Raw genomic sequence first — 21,264 nt, 5'->3', positions numbered from 1 at the left:
TACCATTTACTAGCCATTTACAAGTGACCTGGGCCAAGTTACTTAACTTCTGTGTCTCACTTTCCTTCTCTGAAAAATGGGGAAAAAATAATACGTAGCAAAGAGTAGTGAGTTAATACATGGAAAGCACTTAGAGCAATGCCTGCACATGGTAAGGAATTACACGTTATTTCTGTAAGTTGAACAAGGAGCACAATAATCACATCATGGTTACAGGCCACTATACTTTGAGGTGTGGCCACATTAAAATAAATTATAAAAAATTATTATAATTTTATAATAAATTATTAAAAAATTTCAAGCAGTCCCACACATTAGTGCCTCCAGTACATCCTGCCACACTAATCCATATGTCCCTGGTATTTGATAAGACACCCTTTTCGTGTCTCTTTTCTAGGTGAAGAAGCAAAGCTTAGATCAGAATCCAAATTCTCTAAGGCGTCTCAGCTTTAGGCTTTCAGGCATTTCTATGCTATGTACATTAGAAAGATGAATATATACTTCCATACCTGCTTCTGAGGATGAAAACGCATGATTTATGGTAGACACGGGAACATTGGAACATTCAAAGTACTCCAGGTCTTCCTCTGGCTCACCTTTCACCTCGGCCCCGGCTGATTTCTGACCAGATGAAGTGGATGCCAGTTTCTCCTCATCGGTAGCGTGGCCGTCCCTATTAGAAATGTCTGAACTCTGGGAGATCACTGCTCCTTCATCCTTGGAAAGGCAACAGAGAAGATGCTACCATTAGGTAGGGAAAGGGATATCTCACAGCACCCACTATTTGCTTAGAGTTAACCACAGATCTGAGTACAGATGAAGGAAGAAGCTGGAGTCCTTCAATCACAGAATGTTGCCTTTTTCTAGCACCTAGCTTTTCTGCTTCAAATCTGAGGTTTGACAAATTAACCTTCTCTAGCCTAAATTTATGAGAAAGAAGTTTAAGTGGTTCAAGGCAGTGGTTTCAAATATTCTGCTCATAAACCTCCTAAATTAAACCCCCCAAAATCTATGTACCCCACTGTATTCCCAAGTGCCATCTAAAATCTGTTCAGCGTCAGTTTAAATAATTTCGAAGGATATAATAGCTAATATAGTTTAAATACTACCATGCTTAATTCAATGTAATTATTCTAATGATTTGGCATCCTACAATGTATTTAAAATTGGACACGAACAACCTCTTTAATAGTCAGAAATGTACATCATTCCTTTTCCTCTCTGAACCTACACTTCCCAGTCTACTTCACTTCCATCAACTCAGGTTCTATTTGGTTGAAAGTGATGAGTTGGAAAATCATCTGACTTTAAAAAAACATTATCCGCTCACTGGAATCAATCACCTCCTTAAAAACCTACATCAATATTTCAATCTCCCCTTTGTTTGGTGCCCCAGAGATTTCACACCCAGTGGTGATTTGAAATGGGTGAGAGGGAACCATAAAATAATGGGAAAAGGGGAATTTTGAAAGGGTTTCCTTGTCCTGAGAGGCCTTTTCAGATCAGTTTAAGATGCTGGTTCTCTTAAATCTGAATATTCCAATACCCAGTGGGAAGTCTCCATTAACCACCATGACCCACCCTGGGGGAGGGGGGGATACATTCGTAGTTTGAGGACCACTGGTCTAAGAGATGTTCTGGTGATAGACAGACTTACCTGTGAACACCCATCCAAAGCAAGAGACTGCGTTTCATATTTCTTCACCTTACAGCCACTCCTGAAAGAAAAACAAATTAACCAAGCTGGTTGGGAATCTCACTGACAACTTCCGAGCTATGAGATGGAGCAGAGAGAGCAGTGTGTGCAGATAGAAGCCAAGGCATACAGCACCTCACAAGTCGTACATCTACATGTCAGAGATGGGAGCAGCTTTTACATCTCTGAATCTTCTCTGGAGAGACGGGGCAAGCAAAGAACTACAGTCAATTCATTCTCTGAAAAGACCTCCTCAAGAGGAGGAGTTTTTCATTACATACCACCACAGCCTTTGAGAGAGCAGCCTTAGCAGAGACATTCAGTTCATCTGATCCTCACTCACTTGGGCTTTGGCATTCATTAGAAAAATTACCACACTGGACTAGATTCTTTAAAAATCCTTTATTGCACTAAAAGCCATAGAAGTCTAATGAGACAACTCCAGACATGTGTGCTAACAAAGTAGAACTGGGGTTAACAGAAAGTATAAAAAGGAAAATATCTGTGTAAACTATTACCATTCCTATTAAGTAGTAAGATGGAAAGAACATTATGGCTGGAACCAGGGAAAACTCAAACCAACAGTTATTTAAACTAGCGCATAATTTGCGATCCAAAGACTAGTTCAAATTCTTTTGTTTGAATGAACTTAAAATTTCCAATAATGCTACTCTGACAAAAAAATAATAATAATAATTTGCAACTTTTTTTTCTTGTGTGGGGAAACAAACAAAAAAAGGCAAGCGTATACGTTACCAAAACGTGCACAACCACTACCTGGCTCATGATTTTCTTTCCTAATGCTTGAGTGCCACCCCTTGCCACCAAACTCAAGTTGGTCCACAAGAATTCCAATCATAGTATGATGTCTCCATTTTATCCCCTGCTCCAACCCAGCAGCCTATCCTATCAAGAAAGCCAATTATTTCCAACATTAAATAGCAGAGCAGTGCCTGAAACCCCTGCCAGATGATCTTTGGGGCCAAGCCAGCATTCGGTATCAAAGCGCCACACCGGCGTGCCAAGGCAGGGAGCGCAAGCTCACGCACCTAAGGTTGGAAGGCCGATCGCCACTCCTTCGGGTACAGACAATCACAAGGCTAAGCTGACTCATGAAGTGGCAAATGAAATGCAAAAAATAATCAGAAGGTCAAACTCAGAACCGGAAGCCAACATGCTATGGAGAGGTGGTCTGGGAGGAGGGTAGAGGAACTGCCAACAGTCCCAGGGACAAACAGAAACCACAGCAGGGGTACTTACAACAGAAAACAGAGAAATTTCACTTGTTCAGTAGTCCTGAGGCACCAACAAAATGAGAAACAGGAAAGAGACAGACAGATGGAGAAAAAAATCATGTAAAGCCGGAATATTTATCTCTAGTCCGGTAGATGTAAAGGCTGCAAAGTTCTTTCTATGAGGTGAGATACAAATTTAAAATGTCATATTTATTAATGTTATCACTGGTGAGTGAATGATTGTCAGGAACCTCATCTGTAATGAGTAAGAGTGATAGAAGCAGTCAGAAATGCCACATATTCAAGCTTATAGATGAAAAAGTAAGCATTTCACTGCTGAACACATTTACTCTTAAATGTCTAGTCAGCTAAGGCAATGCATGAATAAAAATAAAGTTGAAGATGCATCTGCTTCTATCTGCTGTAGGTGTGTGTCACTAGACACCTTAAATGATTTTTCATACTTTATTTGGTCCACAAAAATCCTCATCATAGGATGATGTCTCCATTTCATAGAAGAATCTGAGACACCAATTACATACATCTTTTAAAAAGTCACACAAGTACCCTGCTAACAAAACTTCTAACTCTCCACTAGATTCTACCACCACAAGTATATTTTCAGTCTTTCCTACCAATAGGGTTTTGCTAAACAAAATTCCAGTTACACAAAGGTCAAGCACCCTTCTCAGAGGCAAGAGTTTTGATTGCATAGAATTTTTTTTAAATCTGTAAGGTATATTATTAGATCAAGAAGTCCATTCACCAAAAACAGAATAGGAGGACAATGCTACCAGGTGAGGATGGTAGGACTCAAGAGAGGGTGCTTCTTGCTACGGAAAATAAAGTGTAGGATCAATTTCCCTCCCTTTGATCTAATCTCATCTAACATGAATGCAATGGCTACATGCCTTCAACATGTGTCGGAAGGAAGGCTCCCAAATGAAATGACTTATCAACCTTGCTGGGCAGAGACACCCTATATATAGGATATCCCATATCAGGAAGCACCAAGGCAATGAGCTGGCCAACACATACCCCAAGCACTGTCTCGATAACAGTAACTAACCTTAGACACAAAAGAGCACTTTGAGGACACCTGATCAATCATCTTTTTCAGCAACCATTTAACTGCTCATATATAATCAGAGAACAGATCAACAAGTATTACTGACATCTTATTCCCCTAGATCAGTGGTTCTCAACCTTCCTAATGCCGTGACCCTTTAATACAGTTCCTCATGTTGTGGTGACCCCCAACCATAAAATTATTTTCGTTGCCACTTCATAACTGTAATTTTGCTACTGTTATGAATCGTAATGTAAATATCTGATATGCAGGATGTATTTTCATTGTTACAAATTGAACATAATTAAACCATAGTGATTAATCACAAAAACAATATGTAATTATATATGTGTTTTCTGATGGTCTTAGGCGACCCCTGTGAAAGGGTTGTTCGACCTCCAAAGGGGTCGCGACCCACAGGTTGAGAACCGCTGCCCTAGATATTCTGAAGTTGTGGAAGAACTGATTCCTACATTGCTCGAGCTTCTTGGTCCGGATTGATACTTTCTGCTCTTTAAACCTTTCCCTTTAGTATAATACACCACACCATCCAGCATTTTTCTTGAAGTCATAGTAATACTAAAAATTTCTTCCCTAATGATCTATGGTGACAATTAAAAACATGATATTTCTTCTCAACTTTCTTTTTCATACTTCATCTTCTATGTCATTGATCTCTCTTATATTCAATTTTTAGCAAAATGCCACAGTGTCACAAAGGGTATATTGTCACCACTTAGTTTTGTGATAAGGGAACCCTATAACAAATTTAACCTGAAACTTGACATGGACTGTGGCCTGAGGTCATCACTCTGAAAACTTCAAGGAGCTTGCAAAAGTGGCTCTAGATTTCCCAGGGCAGGGGGTAGGGTAGGGGTAGTGTCACAACACACAACAAAAGTCTAGTCAGATTTCTGTCATTGTTTAAAATATTCCTGATTCTTATTGGAAATTCACTTCCTTGATGATGGAACCACAAGCTAACGATAAAGACATAAGAATTCTCCCCAACTTTCAGTGGTTTGTTTTCCAACAAAAATCACAGCTTTCTGTTTTAAGTGAAAAACTTCTATAAGACCCTTTTGGACCATTTTCTACAAGTTCTTGACACTAGACAGTTAATCTGTAGGCTTGGAATTTTTGTTTTATCCATAGAGAATCTGAAGATGGTGGCTAGCATATCACTTGAATTCTGTAAGTAAAGCGATTCCTGACAGCCCAGATAGGATTTTTGAAAGCCATCAAATCTCTACCTGCCCATCTTGTTAAACAGGACAAAAGTACCAAAAGTGGGGGTGGTAGGGTGGGGAAAGAGCTCAGTTGAATAAGCTGAGGATTCATAAACCAGGCAGCCAGTGAAAAAGGAAACCTCTGGTATTTGATTCCACACAAAAGTTTGCTTTAAAACAGTGAAGACTGCAATATGAAGTCGTAAGCTTTGTGTCTGCCCACCTGCACCTCAAAGATAACTCCAGATCACCAAAACCCACAGCAGCCGGCTGCCAAACTTTCAGAGTGTACACAGAACACAACACCCACACCCCTCATCACTCACGTTATTAAACTCGACTTTGCCTTCTTGGGTGATTCTAAGGTTTCATTAACATGATTACCAGCAGGAGAACAACAGTCACCATTTGTTAAAGCTGTAGTTGGTTTAAAGGGATCCGTGGATTCATCAAAGTGGTAGGATCCCTTAGAGGAGAGGGGAGGGGAGTCCTGCAGTGTGGACTGGCCACCCAGGGGACTGAAACTGGGATTCTGCTTAGAAGACGCTTGGGAGAGAGAGGCATCGTCTGTAGCTTGGTCCGGGGGCGGTTCTGAATCTTTGGTGCCTACTGGCTTACTGATGCCATCTTTCTGTACCTTTGGAGGCAGTTTGTTACCCAGTTTCCTGCCAAGTTTTCTTGGAAGGCCTTTCCTGGATTCTACACTTTCTACATCTTCTATGAAATCGAACTCCAGCTTCAGAGGTGAGCTCCTTGACTCCTCCAGCAGCTCCACCCCGGAATCATTGGTGTCACTACTGGGAGTGCTGCTTGTTTCCCTAACGTCAGGCGCAGATTTCTGAGTCCTGGCATCTCCTAGCAAAGGACTTGTGTTCCCATCCATTTCATCAGGATAGGATGCCTGGGGGAGAGGCATGCCCTCCATGGAAGTTTCTGAGAACTCGCCAACTGTTTTCTTCCTCAGAGAGATGGGTTTGGGCTTTCTCAGCTTGCTTCTGCTGGGCACTGGCTCCGGACAGGAGTTCCCACTCTTCAGGTCAGCTTCTGTGGAAGCCTCCAGTGTAACCCCCATGGTGCTTTCTGTCATCGCCTTGTCCTGGATGGCTTCTGGCGGGCTGGAGGGCAGAGCCTCGCCTGAGATGGCAGTTACACAGCCATATGCTGCTTCTGTCCCAAGAGCTGCCTCTGAGTTATCCGTGGACTTGGTTGCTATTGAAAATGGCCTCACTACTGAAATTTTGCTACTATCGTGTTCGGGTTCTTCTTTGATATCCCTGATGGAGTAAGAATCAATAGCCTGCTGTGAAACCTCATTTTCTGAGGGTCTAGAATGAGTCTCAGATGAACATTTTGCGACCACTTCTGCTATCAGCTGTTCATCAACTTCTTGTGAGTCTAAAACAAAACACAAAAGCCATCTATTAAAGAATGATCTTTTTGGCATTGGTAAATATTCTCTACTTGCTGAATCCACATAGACAAGTAGGCTCTTTCCTCTTTGCATTTGTTAAGCATCTCTATGGCAGCACAACCACAAAAGGAAGAGCCGGTACTGCACCCAAAAGTGAATTTTCCATTCCCAAGCTATTACCCAAATTATACAAATAATAATTATACCAAACAGAGCTACTTAGGAAAAGGCTAGTAGATCATGGTGCACTGCAAAGCATATGATTGATGTTAAAATTCTGCAGGTTAAAATGACGGATCTGGAAGAAACTTTAGATGCTGACAGCTCAGGTACAGGGGATCTGGCACTGACAGTTCCGGGGCACTGCCTAATAGTCCCAGGTTCCAGATTTAACACAGCAAGCAGATGTTAATTTTTGGATGTTAAAGACAAGTACTTCCTCTTCCCCAGAATGGAATTTAAATAATTCAACTGTTTCAAAATTAATTCAGCCAGCTCAAAATAACTTCTCTCTAGACTGAAAACCTAAAAGAACCAAATAAAAAAAAACAAATATGAAAGAGCAGACACAGAAATGGCTTTAAAAAACAAATAGCCCTTATTTTGCTAAGACGATAAGTCATAAAATAGTAACGTCATTTTTTCTTTACAAGGGCTTTCTGAGTTGGGTCAGGAATTCTCTCAAATCACTTGTAAAAAATAAAGATTCTTTTTAATTGGGGGTCTTAGTAGGAGAATTGCTTTAATTAGGAAGGTGTAATGAAGGTATTTATTTAAAGCACAAACTAAAATCGTGCTTTCCTGACTTAAATATCTGAAATAATGATAGAGTAGCAGCAAAAACTGAATAAGCTGGTTATTATCACAGTATCTCATGACTTAAAAGGAAACTCAGAGGTGACCCACTAAACCAAATCCTAATCCTAATCCTAATCCTAATCCTAATCCTAATGCAGGATCAAAAACCTGAGCATCGCTGAAAAAGTTTTGGAAAGTACTCACACACCTTTTTACATGACTCTTTTATGACTGGGATTGGCAGTGGCTTCTGCCTGTAGCTCTAGGAAATAAAGGTTTTTACCTATTTTATCAGAAATCATGCCACCTACCAGGGTGGCATGGGGCAGGAAAACCAACATCCTCATCTGAATTCAGCCCCCGACACTGAGCAGGGGGGAAGGGAGCTCCACCAAGAAGACACCACCCTGCCTGGCATGTCTTGGCTAGCTCAAGCCAGGTGCCAGGTAAGTAAACTTGCCAGTCAGTCCTACACCTCGGCACTGCAGACCCCCCCCTTGGTCTATATCTTCAGTCACCAGCAGAAAGTACTGGTGGGGCGGGAGAAGATTGCTCATTGACTTAAACCTGTTTTGGGAATCATGAGACCATCAAGCAAGAAAACTAATTAATCACATAACTCAACAAGGTATGTCTGAGTAAGACTTTTTTAAAAATATATTTCATTGATTTTTTTACAGAGAGGAAGGGAGAGGGATAGAGAGTTAGAAACATCGATGAGAGAGAAACATCGATCAGCTGCCTCCTGCACACCCCCTACTGGGGATGTGCCCGCAACCAAGGTACATGCCCTTGACCGGAATCGAACCTGGGACTCTTCAGTCCACAGGCTGACACTCTATCCACTGAGCCAAACCGGTTAGGGCAAGATTTTTTTAATTTATGCTCTAAACAGTACATGTCCAACACCAGTTGACCCCACATCCCTAAGTGCTGCCGTAAGATAGAACCTAAACTTCAAGCATCACACCACAGGTAACTTCCACTAAGTAAAACACCCATTCTCAGTAGGCTCCAGTTCCCAAACTTCCATCAGTGAAGAGTTCTAGCCACAGCTGTCAGTCCCTGTTTCTAATCTGAAAGCACTGTTGTGTAACTAACCTACCTCTCTTCATCCTTCCATTTTTAATAAATCCTGGATTCCTTAAAATCTTCCTCCAGGGAACTGAAGAGCTCTCTCCCTGAAATGAGTTTGATGAGTCTGACAAGCACTGCACTGCCTGGTGGCTTGGTGAACACAGACAGCGATTAGATCAGTAGATGAATTCAAAGCAAACACAGAGGAAATTAAAAATAGACCACCATTTCCACTTCTGCCACGTCTGCTGCTATTAATGAAACTTCCTTTCCATAGTCAGCCTCCCATAAATCTAAAAGGTTGTGTGAATCGCCCATGGATGCTCTCAAACAGCAGATCTCTCCTATATTCATTCAGGATGTAGACTATTCTGTAAAAAGAAATGTTTCCCTTGCCCTTTATAATATTTTTAAAAGAAAAGGCATGAAATGCCAAAAACTTAAAGATTAAAGTAACACACTGGGGCGGGGGGAAGGCCAGGGGAAGGTCAATGGGGGGAAAAAGGAGACATATGTACTACTATTTGTAATACTTTAAACAATAAAATAAAATTAAAAAAAAAATTAACAGCTAGACATTCGGGTTTGCACTCCAGTATAATGAAAACATACTGCGTTAAAATACAAGCTTATGAAATACCTTGAAAGCCTTAGATTAGAAGAGGGGAAATGCCATTATCACAAATATATTTGAAACTCAGAAATGTATTCAGCTGACATATTCTGAGAACCAACTGACTAGCTGCTTTCACATGTATAATCTCATTTTAGAAGAAAGAAAACCACAACCACTTGGAAAACAATGTGTATTACTTCAGATTTGGCATTATTTTCAAGTATGCTTGACTTTTCCCCCTCAGGTTTTAACTTTTGGTGAAGCATTGTCTGCAAACTCCTTTTAGATCTATCCCTTCCTGTCCTTTAGCTACAGATGGTCCCCTGTATGAGTTTTACTTGACATGTAAAGTGAGAAAAGCTGCCAAAATTTAAACAGGCTTCCTGTATGGCACAGATACACACCCTGGCCTTTTTCTAACCTCAAAATCCACAAATAGTATCTCACATCCATGTTTAAGATACAAGGTCTGACTCTAAGGCAAAAGTCTTAAAACAAAATCTCAGAACCAATGCATGAAAATGAATGTCTTTTACAGTAATTCAAGAAGGGTTCTTAGATAAATTTTCAGAGGGTCCATGAAGACTCTGAAACTCAATGAAAAATCATGTGAGAGCATTGTCTGGTGGAGAAAATCCACAGCCTACCATTTAGGAGCCCCTGTTTTTAGGGTCCTCAAAAGGGCCCCTGTCATTGCTGTATAGTTATAACTTCAATCCCTGCCCCCAGTCACTACACTGGGATTTAAAAACTCTTAAACTACTGAGGGAGGGGGAGGGGGAAATCTCAACATCAAAGAATGAAACTTGTCACCTCTGAGAACATTCAAAAGGAATGTGTTACAAGTGCTGTTTTAAGCAATTTTAAGTGTGGACTAAATCCTTGAGAGGGAACACTCACTAAAACACAAGTTCAAATAGGTTTGTTTAAACAAAATTCAGTCACCTTACTTCCTACATGTTGACATTAAGACTGCACTAAAGGGTGGACTAAAGGGACACTAAATATCAAGTGAAAGTTGGAGGGGGTATGGTCTGGTCAGCACACTGGGTGTGGTAGGAAGTGACTTGGGCAGGCTACCCTGGAAAAGAATCAAACCCTAGGAACAAGCTTCAGAAAATAACTTCCTTTTCTGAAGGCTGGTTCAGTTTGTTGTGCAGAGTGAAGTCATAAGGTCAGGAGGCAGCCAAACTTTGACCTAAGTCTGCAGAACGTTCTCCACTCTTTATTTACATGAAGCTCTTCTCCTCTAATAACTACTGGCTATTTAAAATACATTGATTTGAAGTGGGAGCCAAATTGCTAGCCTGCCCAGTGACCCTGGCTTTGGGATGGCCCATTCAGAGGTCAGGCATTGTGAAGCCCTGTTAGACAGGCTCACACACCAGATGTGCAGGAAACACCGGAGTCATCACCACTAGACAATAAGTTGCCTCCCACAAAATCTGGTATAAAGTGAAAAACCAATGTGAAGGAAGAAAAGGGAGGAAGTCGAGCACTGACTACTGCGTAGGCATGGTGACTGAGCATTTTACAAACAAAAACTCATGCAGTCAGAATTAGAGAACACACAGGAAGAATTTCAGTTCTTAAGGACTTTACAAATTGGAGGGAGTAAGCAACCAGAGCAATCCTCCTCACCACTTCCCATGTAAAATAATACTCCTGGTGCCTTCCATTAAACTAAAATTAATAAATTCCATATGATAAAGGGTATATAAATAAGCAATTTTTAAAAAAATGGCCAAAACAAATTTTAAAAATATGCTCACTTTAAATTCATATACAATTAATAAACAGGATACCATTTTTAACCTATCAGATTTGTCAAATTAAAATATCAATGAGTGGCAAGGGGGCCAGTAGGCACTCTCATACGTTTCATGGTAAATAGCATCATGGGAATCTTTCAGGAAGTATTTAGCAGTATCTACCAAAATCCAAAATGAATTGATTCTTTAACTCATCAATTCCACTGCTATGGAATTTATTTTAAATATGCACACAAAGAGGGCTAAACACACATATGTACAAGGATGAGGATGTTCACTTAAGTGTGATATTAAAAAGTATTCACTTTTTTGTGTTATTATAAAAATCATAGGAGACTGATAGATGATTTAAGGTGCAACATTACACTGGAATATTATATGGGTGGTAACAATGAAGTAGACCTATACATGCTAATACAGGAGGATCTCAAAGACATGGTGTAGGGAAAGAGCAAAGGAAAGAACAGTGTATTAAAGGATGCATCACTATTCATTTTAAACATATAAAGACATATAAAACTGATATTCAGAGGCCCAGAATCTTTCTTAGTAAGGAGAAAAATCTCTTCTACTCAGAACTTAATCCCATTCTACCCATTTCTCTTATCTCAATTTCACCATAGGGTCCCTATTTCTAATCCCAACGTGCTCCACCTCTACTTTTTCCAAGACCATTGGTTAGGCAAAGTCTTCTTAGATATGACAGCAATAGATAATATGAACTTTATCAAAATTAAAAGTGTAAAAAACTTCAAATGATAACCTCAAAAAAGTGAAGACAACCCACAGAATAGAAATTGACAATCATATATCTAATAAAAGATTTGTATCTAGAATACATAAAGTACTCTTACAACTCAATATAAAAAGATAAACAACCCAACTAAAAAGTAGGCAAAGAATCTGAATAAACATTTTGCTAAAAAGATATGTGAACAGCCAACAAGTACATGAAAAGATGCTCAACATCATTAGCCATTAGGAAAATTCCAAATCAAAACCAAATCAAATCAAAACCACAAAATACTACTCCACACCTAATAATATAACTACAATCAGACAGATAGCAACAGGTGTTATCAAAGACATGGAGAAATTGAAACTCTCATACACTATTGGTAGGAATGTAAAATAGTGCAGTAACTTTGTAAAAAGTTTGACAGTTCCTCAAAATATTAGAAATAATTACCTTATGACCAGCAATTCCACTACTAGGTATAAGCCCAAGAGAAATGAAAACATATATCCACACAAAAACCTGAACACAAATATTCACAGCAGTACTATTCATAATAGCCCCAAAGTGGAAATAACCCAAATGTTCATCAACTGAACATTTTGGGTAAACAAAATGTGGTATAGCCATACAGTGGAGAATTGGCAATAAAAAGGAATAAAGTACTAATACATGCTACAACATGAATGAGCCTTGAAAGCATTATGGTGAGTAAACAGAGTTAGTCACAAAAGAATACATATTTATATGAAATGTCCAGAACAAGCAAATCTATTGAGACACAAAGCAGATTGTCAGTTGCCTAGCACTGGAGGGTAGAATGGGGTGGGGGTGGGGTGATAAATATTTTAAACATTATACTGAGGCAACAGTTGCACAATTCTGTTCATATACTAAAAACCATTGAACTGTACATCCTTTAAATGGGTAAACTGTATGGCATGTAAATAATCTATATATATAAAAGACTAATATGCAAAGTGTCCCCTCGGGAGTTCGACCAGGAGACCAGGAGTTCAATCGATCACTATGACATGCGTTGACCACCAGGGGGCGGTGCGGAATTAAGGAAGGCCCTGGCCAGCAGCCATAAGCCCCCCAATCGGCCCTGATCAGCAGACAGGCCTAGGGACCCTACCTGTGCACGAGTTTCATGCACTGGGCCTCTAGTACAGTGGTTCTCAACCTTCTGGCCCTTTAAATACAGTTCCTCATGTTGTGACCCAACCATAAAATTATTTTCGCTGCTACTTCATAACTGTAATGTTGCTATTGTTATGAATCATAATGTAAATATCTGATATGCAGGATGGTCTTAGGCGACCCCTGTGAAAGGGTCGTTCGACCGCCAAAGGGGTCATGACCCACAGGTTGAGAACCACTGCTCTAGTATCTCAATAAAACTGTTGTTTTTTAAAAAAGAACATGGAGGCTCAGAGGGTAACAGAGCAGGAGCAGTGTCCTGAAATATCTAATAAAATGTTCTACCGCACCACAGACTTACATTTCAGAAAATGCTTCAAATAGCCTTTTATGTGTGTCACTTGTAGGAACACATACTTGAGAGAGGTGGTAGGTCTCACTTTCACATCAATTTGGGATTTTAAATTTCTCCTGAGGAAGCCTACAATGTGCTAGATAAAATCTATTTACAGAAGGAGGTGAAATAAATGACATCACTCCTCTCTCGTATAAAAGACATAGGCAAATATATGAACCATCCTAAAAATATGACAATTGTCAAGCTCAAAAGGCTTTGTGTTTTTGTTGTTGTTTGGGAAGGTAGGTTTTTTAAATTCTAATTTTTTTAAAAATATATTTTATTGATTTTTTACAGAGAGGAAGGGAGAGGGATAGAGAGCTAGAAACATCGATGAGAGAGAAATATCGATCAGCTGCCTCCTGCACACCCCCCACTGGGGATGTCCCCGCAACCAAGGTACATGCCCTTGACCGGAATCAAACCCGGGACCCCTGAGTCCGCAGGCCGACGCTCTATCCACCGAGCCAAACCGGTTAGGGCTTAAATTCTAATTTTTAATATTTGACTTTACACATTCCTCCCTCACACCTTCTCTTGCTAAATCACCTATTTGATGTGATAATTATCTATTTGCTGCTAAAACATCTGGGGAAGCCAAGAAGCCTGGGAAATAGAAGGCAGCTAGCTCCCTCCAGACTCACACTGTCTTCTTTTTACCCCAGAGCAAAAACCAAGTGCCCAAAACAGAGTTGATGCTCAATCAGTGCCTACTGCCCAGGGAATGCCTAATACATAAAGGACGCCCTTCTCCTAGGATTATATTTTTTAATACAGAAAAAAAGTAAATACAAGTAGTGATAAAACCATTCTGCCCTATACAACAGCTGTAAAGAATTGACATTTGTTCTTCATTTGACCCCTTCCCTTTGAAGAACCCTCCTCCTTAAAAAGATGCTTGCCCTTGCCCTCCCAGCCCCTACTCCCAAGTGTGAATAAAGCGCTTCCGAAGGAAAACAAATGTGATTCTGGCATTATGCCACCTTTTCTGTTCATGGTCTGACTTGAAGAGACTTACTAGGATACACATTAGCATTTAGGCAGGCTTGAGGGGTTTTTTCAGGTTCGTGTCTCTGAGTTCCAGTTCCTCCAAAGTTGAAATAAATTGTATATATGTATGTTCTCAGCCACTTAGTCAAGGGCATCAGCCTTAAAATGGAGTTGAACACTATATATTTACTAGAGGCCCGGTGCACGAAAATTCATGCATTCGAGGAGTCCCTCTGCCTGGCCTGTGCCCTCTTCCCAGTCCGGGACCCCTCTGGGGATGTCCACCTGCCGGCTTAGGCCCGCTCCCTGGGGGATCAGGCCTAAGCTGGCAGTCAGACATCCCTCTGCCAGCCCAGGAGCCCTCGGGGGATGTCCTGTGAGGAGCGGGCCTAAGCCGCAGCTGGACATCCTTAGCACTGCCGAGGAGGCGGGAGAGGCGCCCGCCACACCAATGTGCTTGCAGCCATCAGCCAGGCATGTGGCTGAGCAGAGCTCCCGCTGTGGGAGCACACTGACCAACAGAGGGCAGATCCTGTGTTGAGCATATGCCCCCTGGTGGTCAGTGCATGTCATAGCAACTGGTCATTCTGCCGTTAGGGTCAATTTGCATATTGCCCTTTTATTATATAGGACTGTCCAGCGATAAGCCAATGGGACAAGAAGGCCTTTTCTGGGAAGACTGGGTAGAACCTAAGGGTGGGGACTGCAGAGCTCACATTCACCTGACAACCACTGGGACCTCAAGTCAGGGTGCCAAGTGGGTGAGTCAAGGCAGAAAAAGGCAGAACATCCTCTTAGGTATGCCAGAAGTTTAGGATGTTACCACTTAAAGCAGAAAGACAAAATCAACACAAACACACCCCTGACCCAACCCAGATAATGAGCTAACTGTCCAAACCTCCTCCTCCCCACCCTCCAAAACAGAATCAAATGAAAACATTGCCCAGGAACTAAGGATTGGGGGTGGGAGAGTAACTGCTTTCTGTAAGAGATAGGGAGTCAGGTGCCAAGTTGTTCTCTCAAGACAAGAGATAATCTTCTAACTCTAGAGAGAGGCTGGCTCTAAAATACAAGACTCTGGTAAAGAATCATCTGCAAAGCCACTTGATAAACTGAAAACCTTTGTACTAAGGATGAAGCAAGTACTTCAAATTTCCAAACCAGCACCTTATGCTATTTTATTTAAAAAGGGAACCAAACCCCATCCTCTGACGGCCAAGATTACAATAAGGTAAGAGGGCAGGGCCCATTATTCAGGAAGTGTCTGCCCATCAGGAAGCCAAAGCCTTCTCCAGAGGAGCCATGTAACAATGTCTTCCCTTCCCACTCAGGAGATGCCCGAGTTATGCATCCGCCTGGATTTGTCTGAGGTTACATTTCAAACAGAGCAGAAAACCCCCGACCACAGACAGAATCAGAGAGGGCTGCCCCCTCCCCCCTCACAGGACTTCTACATTCCCAAGCCACTGCAGCAGGAAGAGCAAGGGGGAAAGGGCTCGTGCTACCAGATGGGCCTCCTTTGCAGAGATCTGAAATTGTGTAACTTCACTCTGTTGCTGCCAAACAACCATAATGTGCATCTCCTCAGAAATAATTACTGGAGAATTCAAAATACCAACCGCCTCTCTCACAAAGTAGCAACCGCCTACGCAGAGCTGGGAAGCTGATGCAGGATAAAGAAAGAGGCAGCGAGAGAGGAGCCTCCAGACAGCAACAGCAGCCAGTGCACGGGGCACATGAGACACCTTCTACAACTGAACAGGGACCCTGGCTGAAGGCTAAGTCACTTTCTTGCCTCCTGCTCCTTCACTCTAAGAAAAGGGGCAGCAGGAAGGGCAGGGGGAGGCAATAAAGAGGCCCCAAACGAGGACAGTAATAAAAAAAGTTATTATACCAAAAATTACACCCTTTAGTATAGAAAAAAAAATTTTTAATAGAAAAGGGCCTTGTGGTAGCTGCCTCCAAGATGACCCCCAATGAGTCTCACCTCCTGGCATTCACACCCTTGGACGGACTTAGTAACCAAAAGGGTATTGTGTAAATAACAGTGTGACATCTGAGGCTGTGTCATAAAAGACATTACAACTTCCATCTTGCTCTTGGGTCACTCATTCTGCAGGCAGTTAGCAGCCAGACTGGAAGAACACTTAAGCAAACCAGGGACAGATCCATCCATACAGTGAAGAAGTGAGGCCTTGCACCAACAGCCAGCACTAACTTGCCGGCACGAGAGAGCTACCTGAGGAGAGGATCCTCGAGCCCCAGTCAAGCCTTCAGATGACTACAGTCCCAGCCAACATCATGACAGTGTTCTCACAAGCAACTCTATGTCAGACCGCCCAGCTAAGCTGCTCCCCAATTCCAGCCCTATGAAAGCTATGCAAGATAATAAATGTTTACTGTTTTAAGCTGCTAACAAGTTTTGGAGTAACCTGTTATACAGCAACAGAAAACTAATCCACACCTCTTAGAAACATCTCTTCCTATTCCAAAAAGGTGCAGAGTCCCAGGAGGCTATACAAATGCTCATGCATCCGCCTCTCCTCACCCACATATGACTCACAGGAGGAGAAGGAAGCAAAACCTAGTACTCAGTGTGTCCATTTCCTCTTTATCTCTCACTGATGAGCTGAAGCTAAGCATTAAGGAAGCAAAATGTTTTCAATCCAACAGTGCTGCTTACCCAGGAATACTTTTTTTTATTTGCTTCTGACTCTCTATCTAAATTGTGCTGTAAACTTCTTAATGACTTATGTCCAAAATTCCTAAAATACATTTTATACTTTATATATTATATATGCCAAGTTAACACATGTGGAAGATGTACTTCCTGCTGATTTTTTTAAAAAACTACTATACCTAAAAGTTTACTTAAGAGGATGCTTTCCCCCATCACATTGTCCTGGCAACATTTTAAGAATCTCTATTTCCTGTGATAAGTCTTCTCTTTAGTCAGTAAAGAGAGATTTCACACGTTCCCTGGAGAGAGAAGCTACAGAATATGTTCCAAGAGCTCTGGATCTATGATCTTAAGAGCTGAATTTAAGACCCCACTCTACTACCAGCAGTAAAGGCGGTGGCCCCAATTTCCTAATCTGTGGAATGGAAATCACATGTGTTCTATTTTATAGTGTCATTGTTATAAAAATAAAATTAGACACTATAAAAAAAACTACTTGCTTCCAATACACCCAATAAATACAGCTGAAACAGAAAGTTAGTGGTCTTCTAGGTGGGAATCTTACAGTGGGAAAGCTGGAGATCAATAATTGGTTGTTAGATTTCCAGCAAAGACATAGGTAAGAGGATACCTGGACAGTATCTGTATCTGCCAAAGAGAACTGTCAAATTACATTTTTTATTTGTGAATTAATGAACTGCTCCAACTGGTTACTATTCCCTTGGGTTTAGCCATCATCAATCTAACCCCTGGGGATCCAACTGAGTTTGTGTGAACTCAAAATTAGGTTCATGTACACACAAAAATGAAGATGAGATCTTGAACTTATAAATAGCAATCCCTTTCTAGGCCCACCTTGAACAATTATTGGACAATTTAGCAACCCTCAGTTATCAAATCTCCTCGGTGATGGATGTTTGGGGTGGACAAACCATGATCACTAACTTGAGTTTAGGAGGCTGTGACAAATGCTTACCTCTAGGGTTTCCTATAATCAGTTTTACTGGTCACTTGAAAAAGACACTATTAACTACTCTTTAACTGAAATGTTTAAATGGCTTTAGACCACATTCATTTTTTAAAAAATATATTTTGTATTGATTTTTTACAGAGAGGAAGGGAGAGGGATAGAGAGTCAGAAACATCAATGAGAGAGAAACATTGATCAGCTGCCTCCTGCACCGCCCCCGCTACTGGAGATGTGTCTGCAACCATGGTACATGCCCTTGACCGGAATCAAACCTGGGACCCTTCAGTCCGCAGGCCGACGCTCTATCCACTGAGCCAAATGAGTCAGGGCCACATCCATTTTTTAGGTGGAGCATTAAATGGTAGCAGCACATTTTAGAAGGGTTGCCCTACCACCACCACCACTAGACACATACAGAAAATGCCTTCACCATCAGAAACTATTAAAGTAAGCTATATTGCTTTATTTGATGCTAAGGTAAGCCCAAAACTGTGGTATGCAAATCTGAAATGAGTTTAATCATTATAATATTTCTATTACATGAATTTACTATTCATCTTAAAAGGAAATTACTGCTTTGACAATTACTAAAATCTTTACTTTTGACTTTGCCCTGGCCCCTGAGTTCTTTTATTCAAACACTGTGATTCTGCATTCTCTGAGGTCTTTGCTGAAAACACTACACTTTTTCCCCAAAACATTCTCTTCAGATGCAGCACCATACAGAAGAAGAGGTGCTCCCCTCATGGCTCATTTACAGTGGGATAAACAGAACAAAAAAGAAATATGGCTCTGATCCCATTTACTAACTAGTGGGAATCTCTGAAATCTAAAAACATTTTATGGGGTGAGGGGGGGGCAGGGAGGAATGGAATTGTGTCATGCTGCTGAGGTTTTCAAGCCTTAAACATCTTATAATAATATAAAACAATAAAATTTAAGCTGTGAGTCAATCAAATACAAAATCTATATATATAAAAGGCTAAGCAACCGTCTGACCGTCCGACCGCTAGCTATGATGCGTAATGACCACCCGGGGCAGATGATCTGACCAGTAGCTATGACTCGCACTGACCACCAGGGGGCAGACGCTCAACGCAGGAGCTGCCAAGCTGTGGTGACTTGGCAGCGGCGGTTCTTTGGGTGACGCACCCCCCGGAACCAGAGAGGAGAAAGCCTGATTCTGGGATGCGTCACCCTAGAGCCGCCCTCTTGCAATCCAGGACCCCTCGGGGGATGTTGGAGAGACAGTTTCGGCCTGATCCCCGCAGGCCTGGCCGAGGGACCCCACCTGCCAGAAGGACCCCGCTCACTCTGCAGACGCCCTTCGAGCTGTAGTGCCGCCCCAGGTGCAGCCTGGACCCCACCTGCCAGAAGGACCCCGCTCACTCTGCAGATGCCCCAGGTGCAGCCTGCGGGGAGGGACCACAGGAGGTTCTCTCCAGGGTGTGTCTGGCCTGTCTAGCCCAGTCACGCCCCGCCAGCCACCTTCTAATTAATTTCCATTCAATGTGCACGAATTTGTGCACATCAGGGCACTAGTAAGAAAATAAAAGAAAAGCATTAGCCTGGGATGTTGTAGAAGGAGCCACATGGGTCGAACTGTTGAACCAGGTAATGTTAAAAGTCATTATTAGTCCCATTATAGTCCTAGGATATTCTAATAAAGCAATCCCTTTGGTAGGGGCAGGGAGAGGCTGTTATACTAAATCCCTAGGACAGTGGTCGGCAAACTCATTAGTCAACAGAGCCAAATATCAACAGTACAACGATTGAAATTTCTTTTGAGAGCCAAATTTTTTAAACTTAAACTATATAGGTAGGTACATTGTTACTAACTTAATTAGGGTACTCCTAAGGCTTAGGAAGAGCCACACTCAAGGGGCCAAAAAGCCACATGTGGCTCGCGAGCCGCAGTTTGCCGACCACGGCCCTAGAAGAACCATACTTATAGATTCAACTGGATACCTCCTGGGTTATACATCAAATACAAAGCATTAGAATAGAAAAAATATCTAAGGCTTGGATTTTAACGAGATCTCCTTCTACATCTTACATCTGTAGTCTAACACATTCCAATAAATACACCATAACAACTACACAATATATACCAACAATATACCATATCAACAGTCAAATTACAAATCTCAAACACCCAAAGTTACATTAAAAACACATAACGGGCAAAAGTTAAAAGTCTATATTTGAACTTACAGCAAATGATTCCACAATTGTCTCATTCTTCCCTAACTTCCTTTTGTCATAACTCCTCAGATATTTTAGTCAACAAAGAATCAAGTACATTAACAGACCAATTATATCATTTCCATTTTGCAAAAGAGACAAATAGCCAGCCCACAGCAGTCTATCCCTAAAGTCTTACCTGGGGGTCTACACTAATGGCACCCAGCTACCCACAGTTCATTTGTCAATCAATCAGGTAGAGCCATGCTGCTTTTTTTTAAGTCATCATGCCAAATTAATTAAACTTTATGTTTTTTATCAAAATTGCTGAAAGTGTGGATCTAAGTCAGCAAACTTTTCTGTTAGGTTTTTCTGGCCATTGGATCTCTGTTCCAAGTACTCAACCTTGCTATTGTAGTATGAAAGCAGCCACAGACAACATCTAAATGAGTAAATGTGGCTGCATTCCAACAAAAATTTATTTATAGGCCCTAAAATTTGAATTTCATATAATTTACACACATCCCAAAATATTTTTTTCAAAATATTTAATGTAAAAACACTTCTTAGCTCTTAAGTAGAAAATAATAGGCAATAGCAGGTGGCAGGTCAGATTTGGTCTTCGATCTATAGTTTGCTGATTCCAGATCTAGACTACCAAAATTGTGTCAACAAACAACTCCCCATTCCCTACAAGGCCTCCAGCAGTAAATATCTGAGGATTGATCCTGTTCTCTTTTCTTCTATTCTGGAGGAACACTGTATATCTTTGAAAAATCTATTCCTCTAAGTAACACATCAAACAGGGAAGGTTTAACTACTTGTTTCAAGGCCATAGCACAGCTTCAGCATGGATTAAGACTCTCTTTCTCAAAGCAGAGTAACTATCTGTAAATAAAGGTGGATGTGGCCCTGGCTGGTTTGGCTCAGTGGCTAGAGCGTCGGCCCACAGACTGAAGGGTTCTGGGTTTGGTTCCAGTCAAGGGCGCGTACCTTGGTTGCAGGCTCAATCCCTGGCCCTAGTGGTGGCACGGTGTGGGAGGCAGCCAATCGATGTGTCTCTCTCACATCGATGTTTCTCTCTGTCTCTCCTCCTCCCTTCCACTTTCTCTAAAATCAATGGAAAAGTATCTTCGAGTGAGGATTAACAACAACAACAAAAAAAGGTGGGTGTATAGTGGGGGAGGTCTCAGTGGCAGAGCACAGCCAATGCAGCTTTGATAGTCTAAAAAATACTGGACAAAACCAGGCCATAAGCATC

General features: G+C 41.4%; 1 protein-coding gene across 1 annotated transcript in view; it reads right to left on the bottom strand.

Moving 5' to 3' along the window:
- TACC1 (transforming, acidic coiled-coil containing protein 1) overlaps nucleotides 1-21,264 on the bottom strand; it is a 47,475-nt gene that overhangs the window by 21,469 nt on the left and 4,742 nt on the right. Inside the window, 3 exon segments of the mRNA XM_014536380.1 lie at nucleotides 510-717; nucleotides 1,658-1,718; nucleotides 5,556-6,624. Coding sequence (XP_014391866.1) covers nucleotides 510-717; nucleotides 1,658-1,718; nucleotides 5,556-6,624 — 1,338 coding nt within the window.

This window comes from Myotis brandtii, unplaced genomic scaffold, assembly GCF_000412655.1.
Source record: "Myotis brandtii unplaced genomic scaffold, ASM41265v1 scaffold103, whole genome shotgun sequence".
In the NCBI taxonomy this organism is placed as follows: domain Eukaryota; kingdom Metazoa; phylum Chordata; class Mammalia; order Chiroptera; family Vespertilionidae; genus Myotis; species Myotis brandtii.
This window is presented reverse-complemented; position numbering and strand designations above follow the sequence as displayed.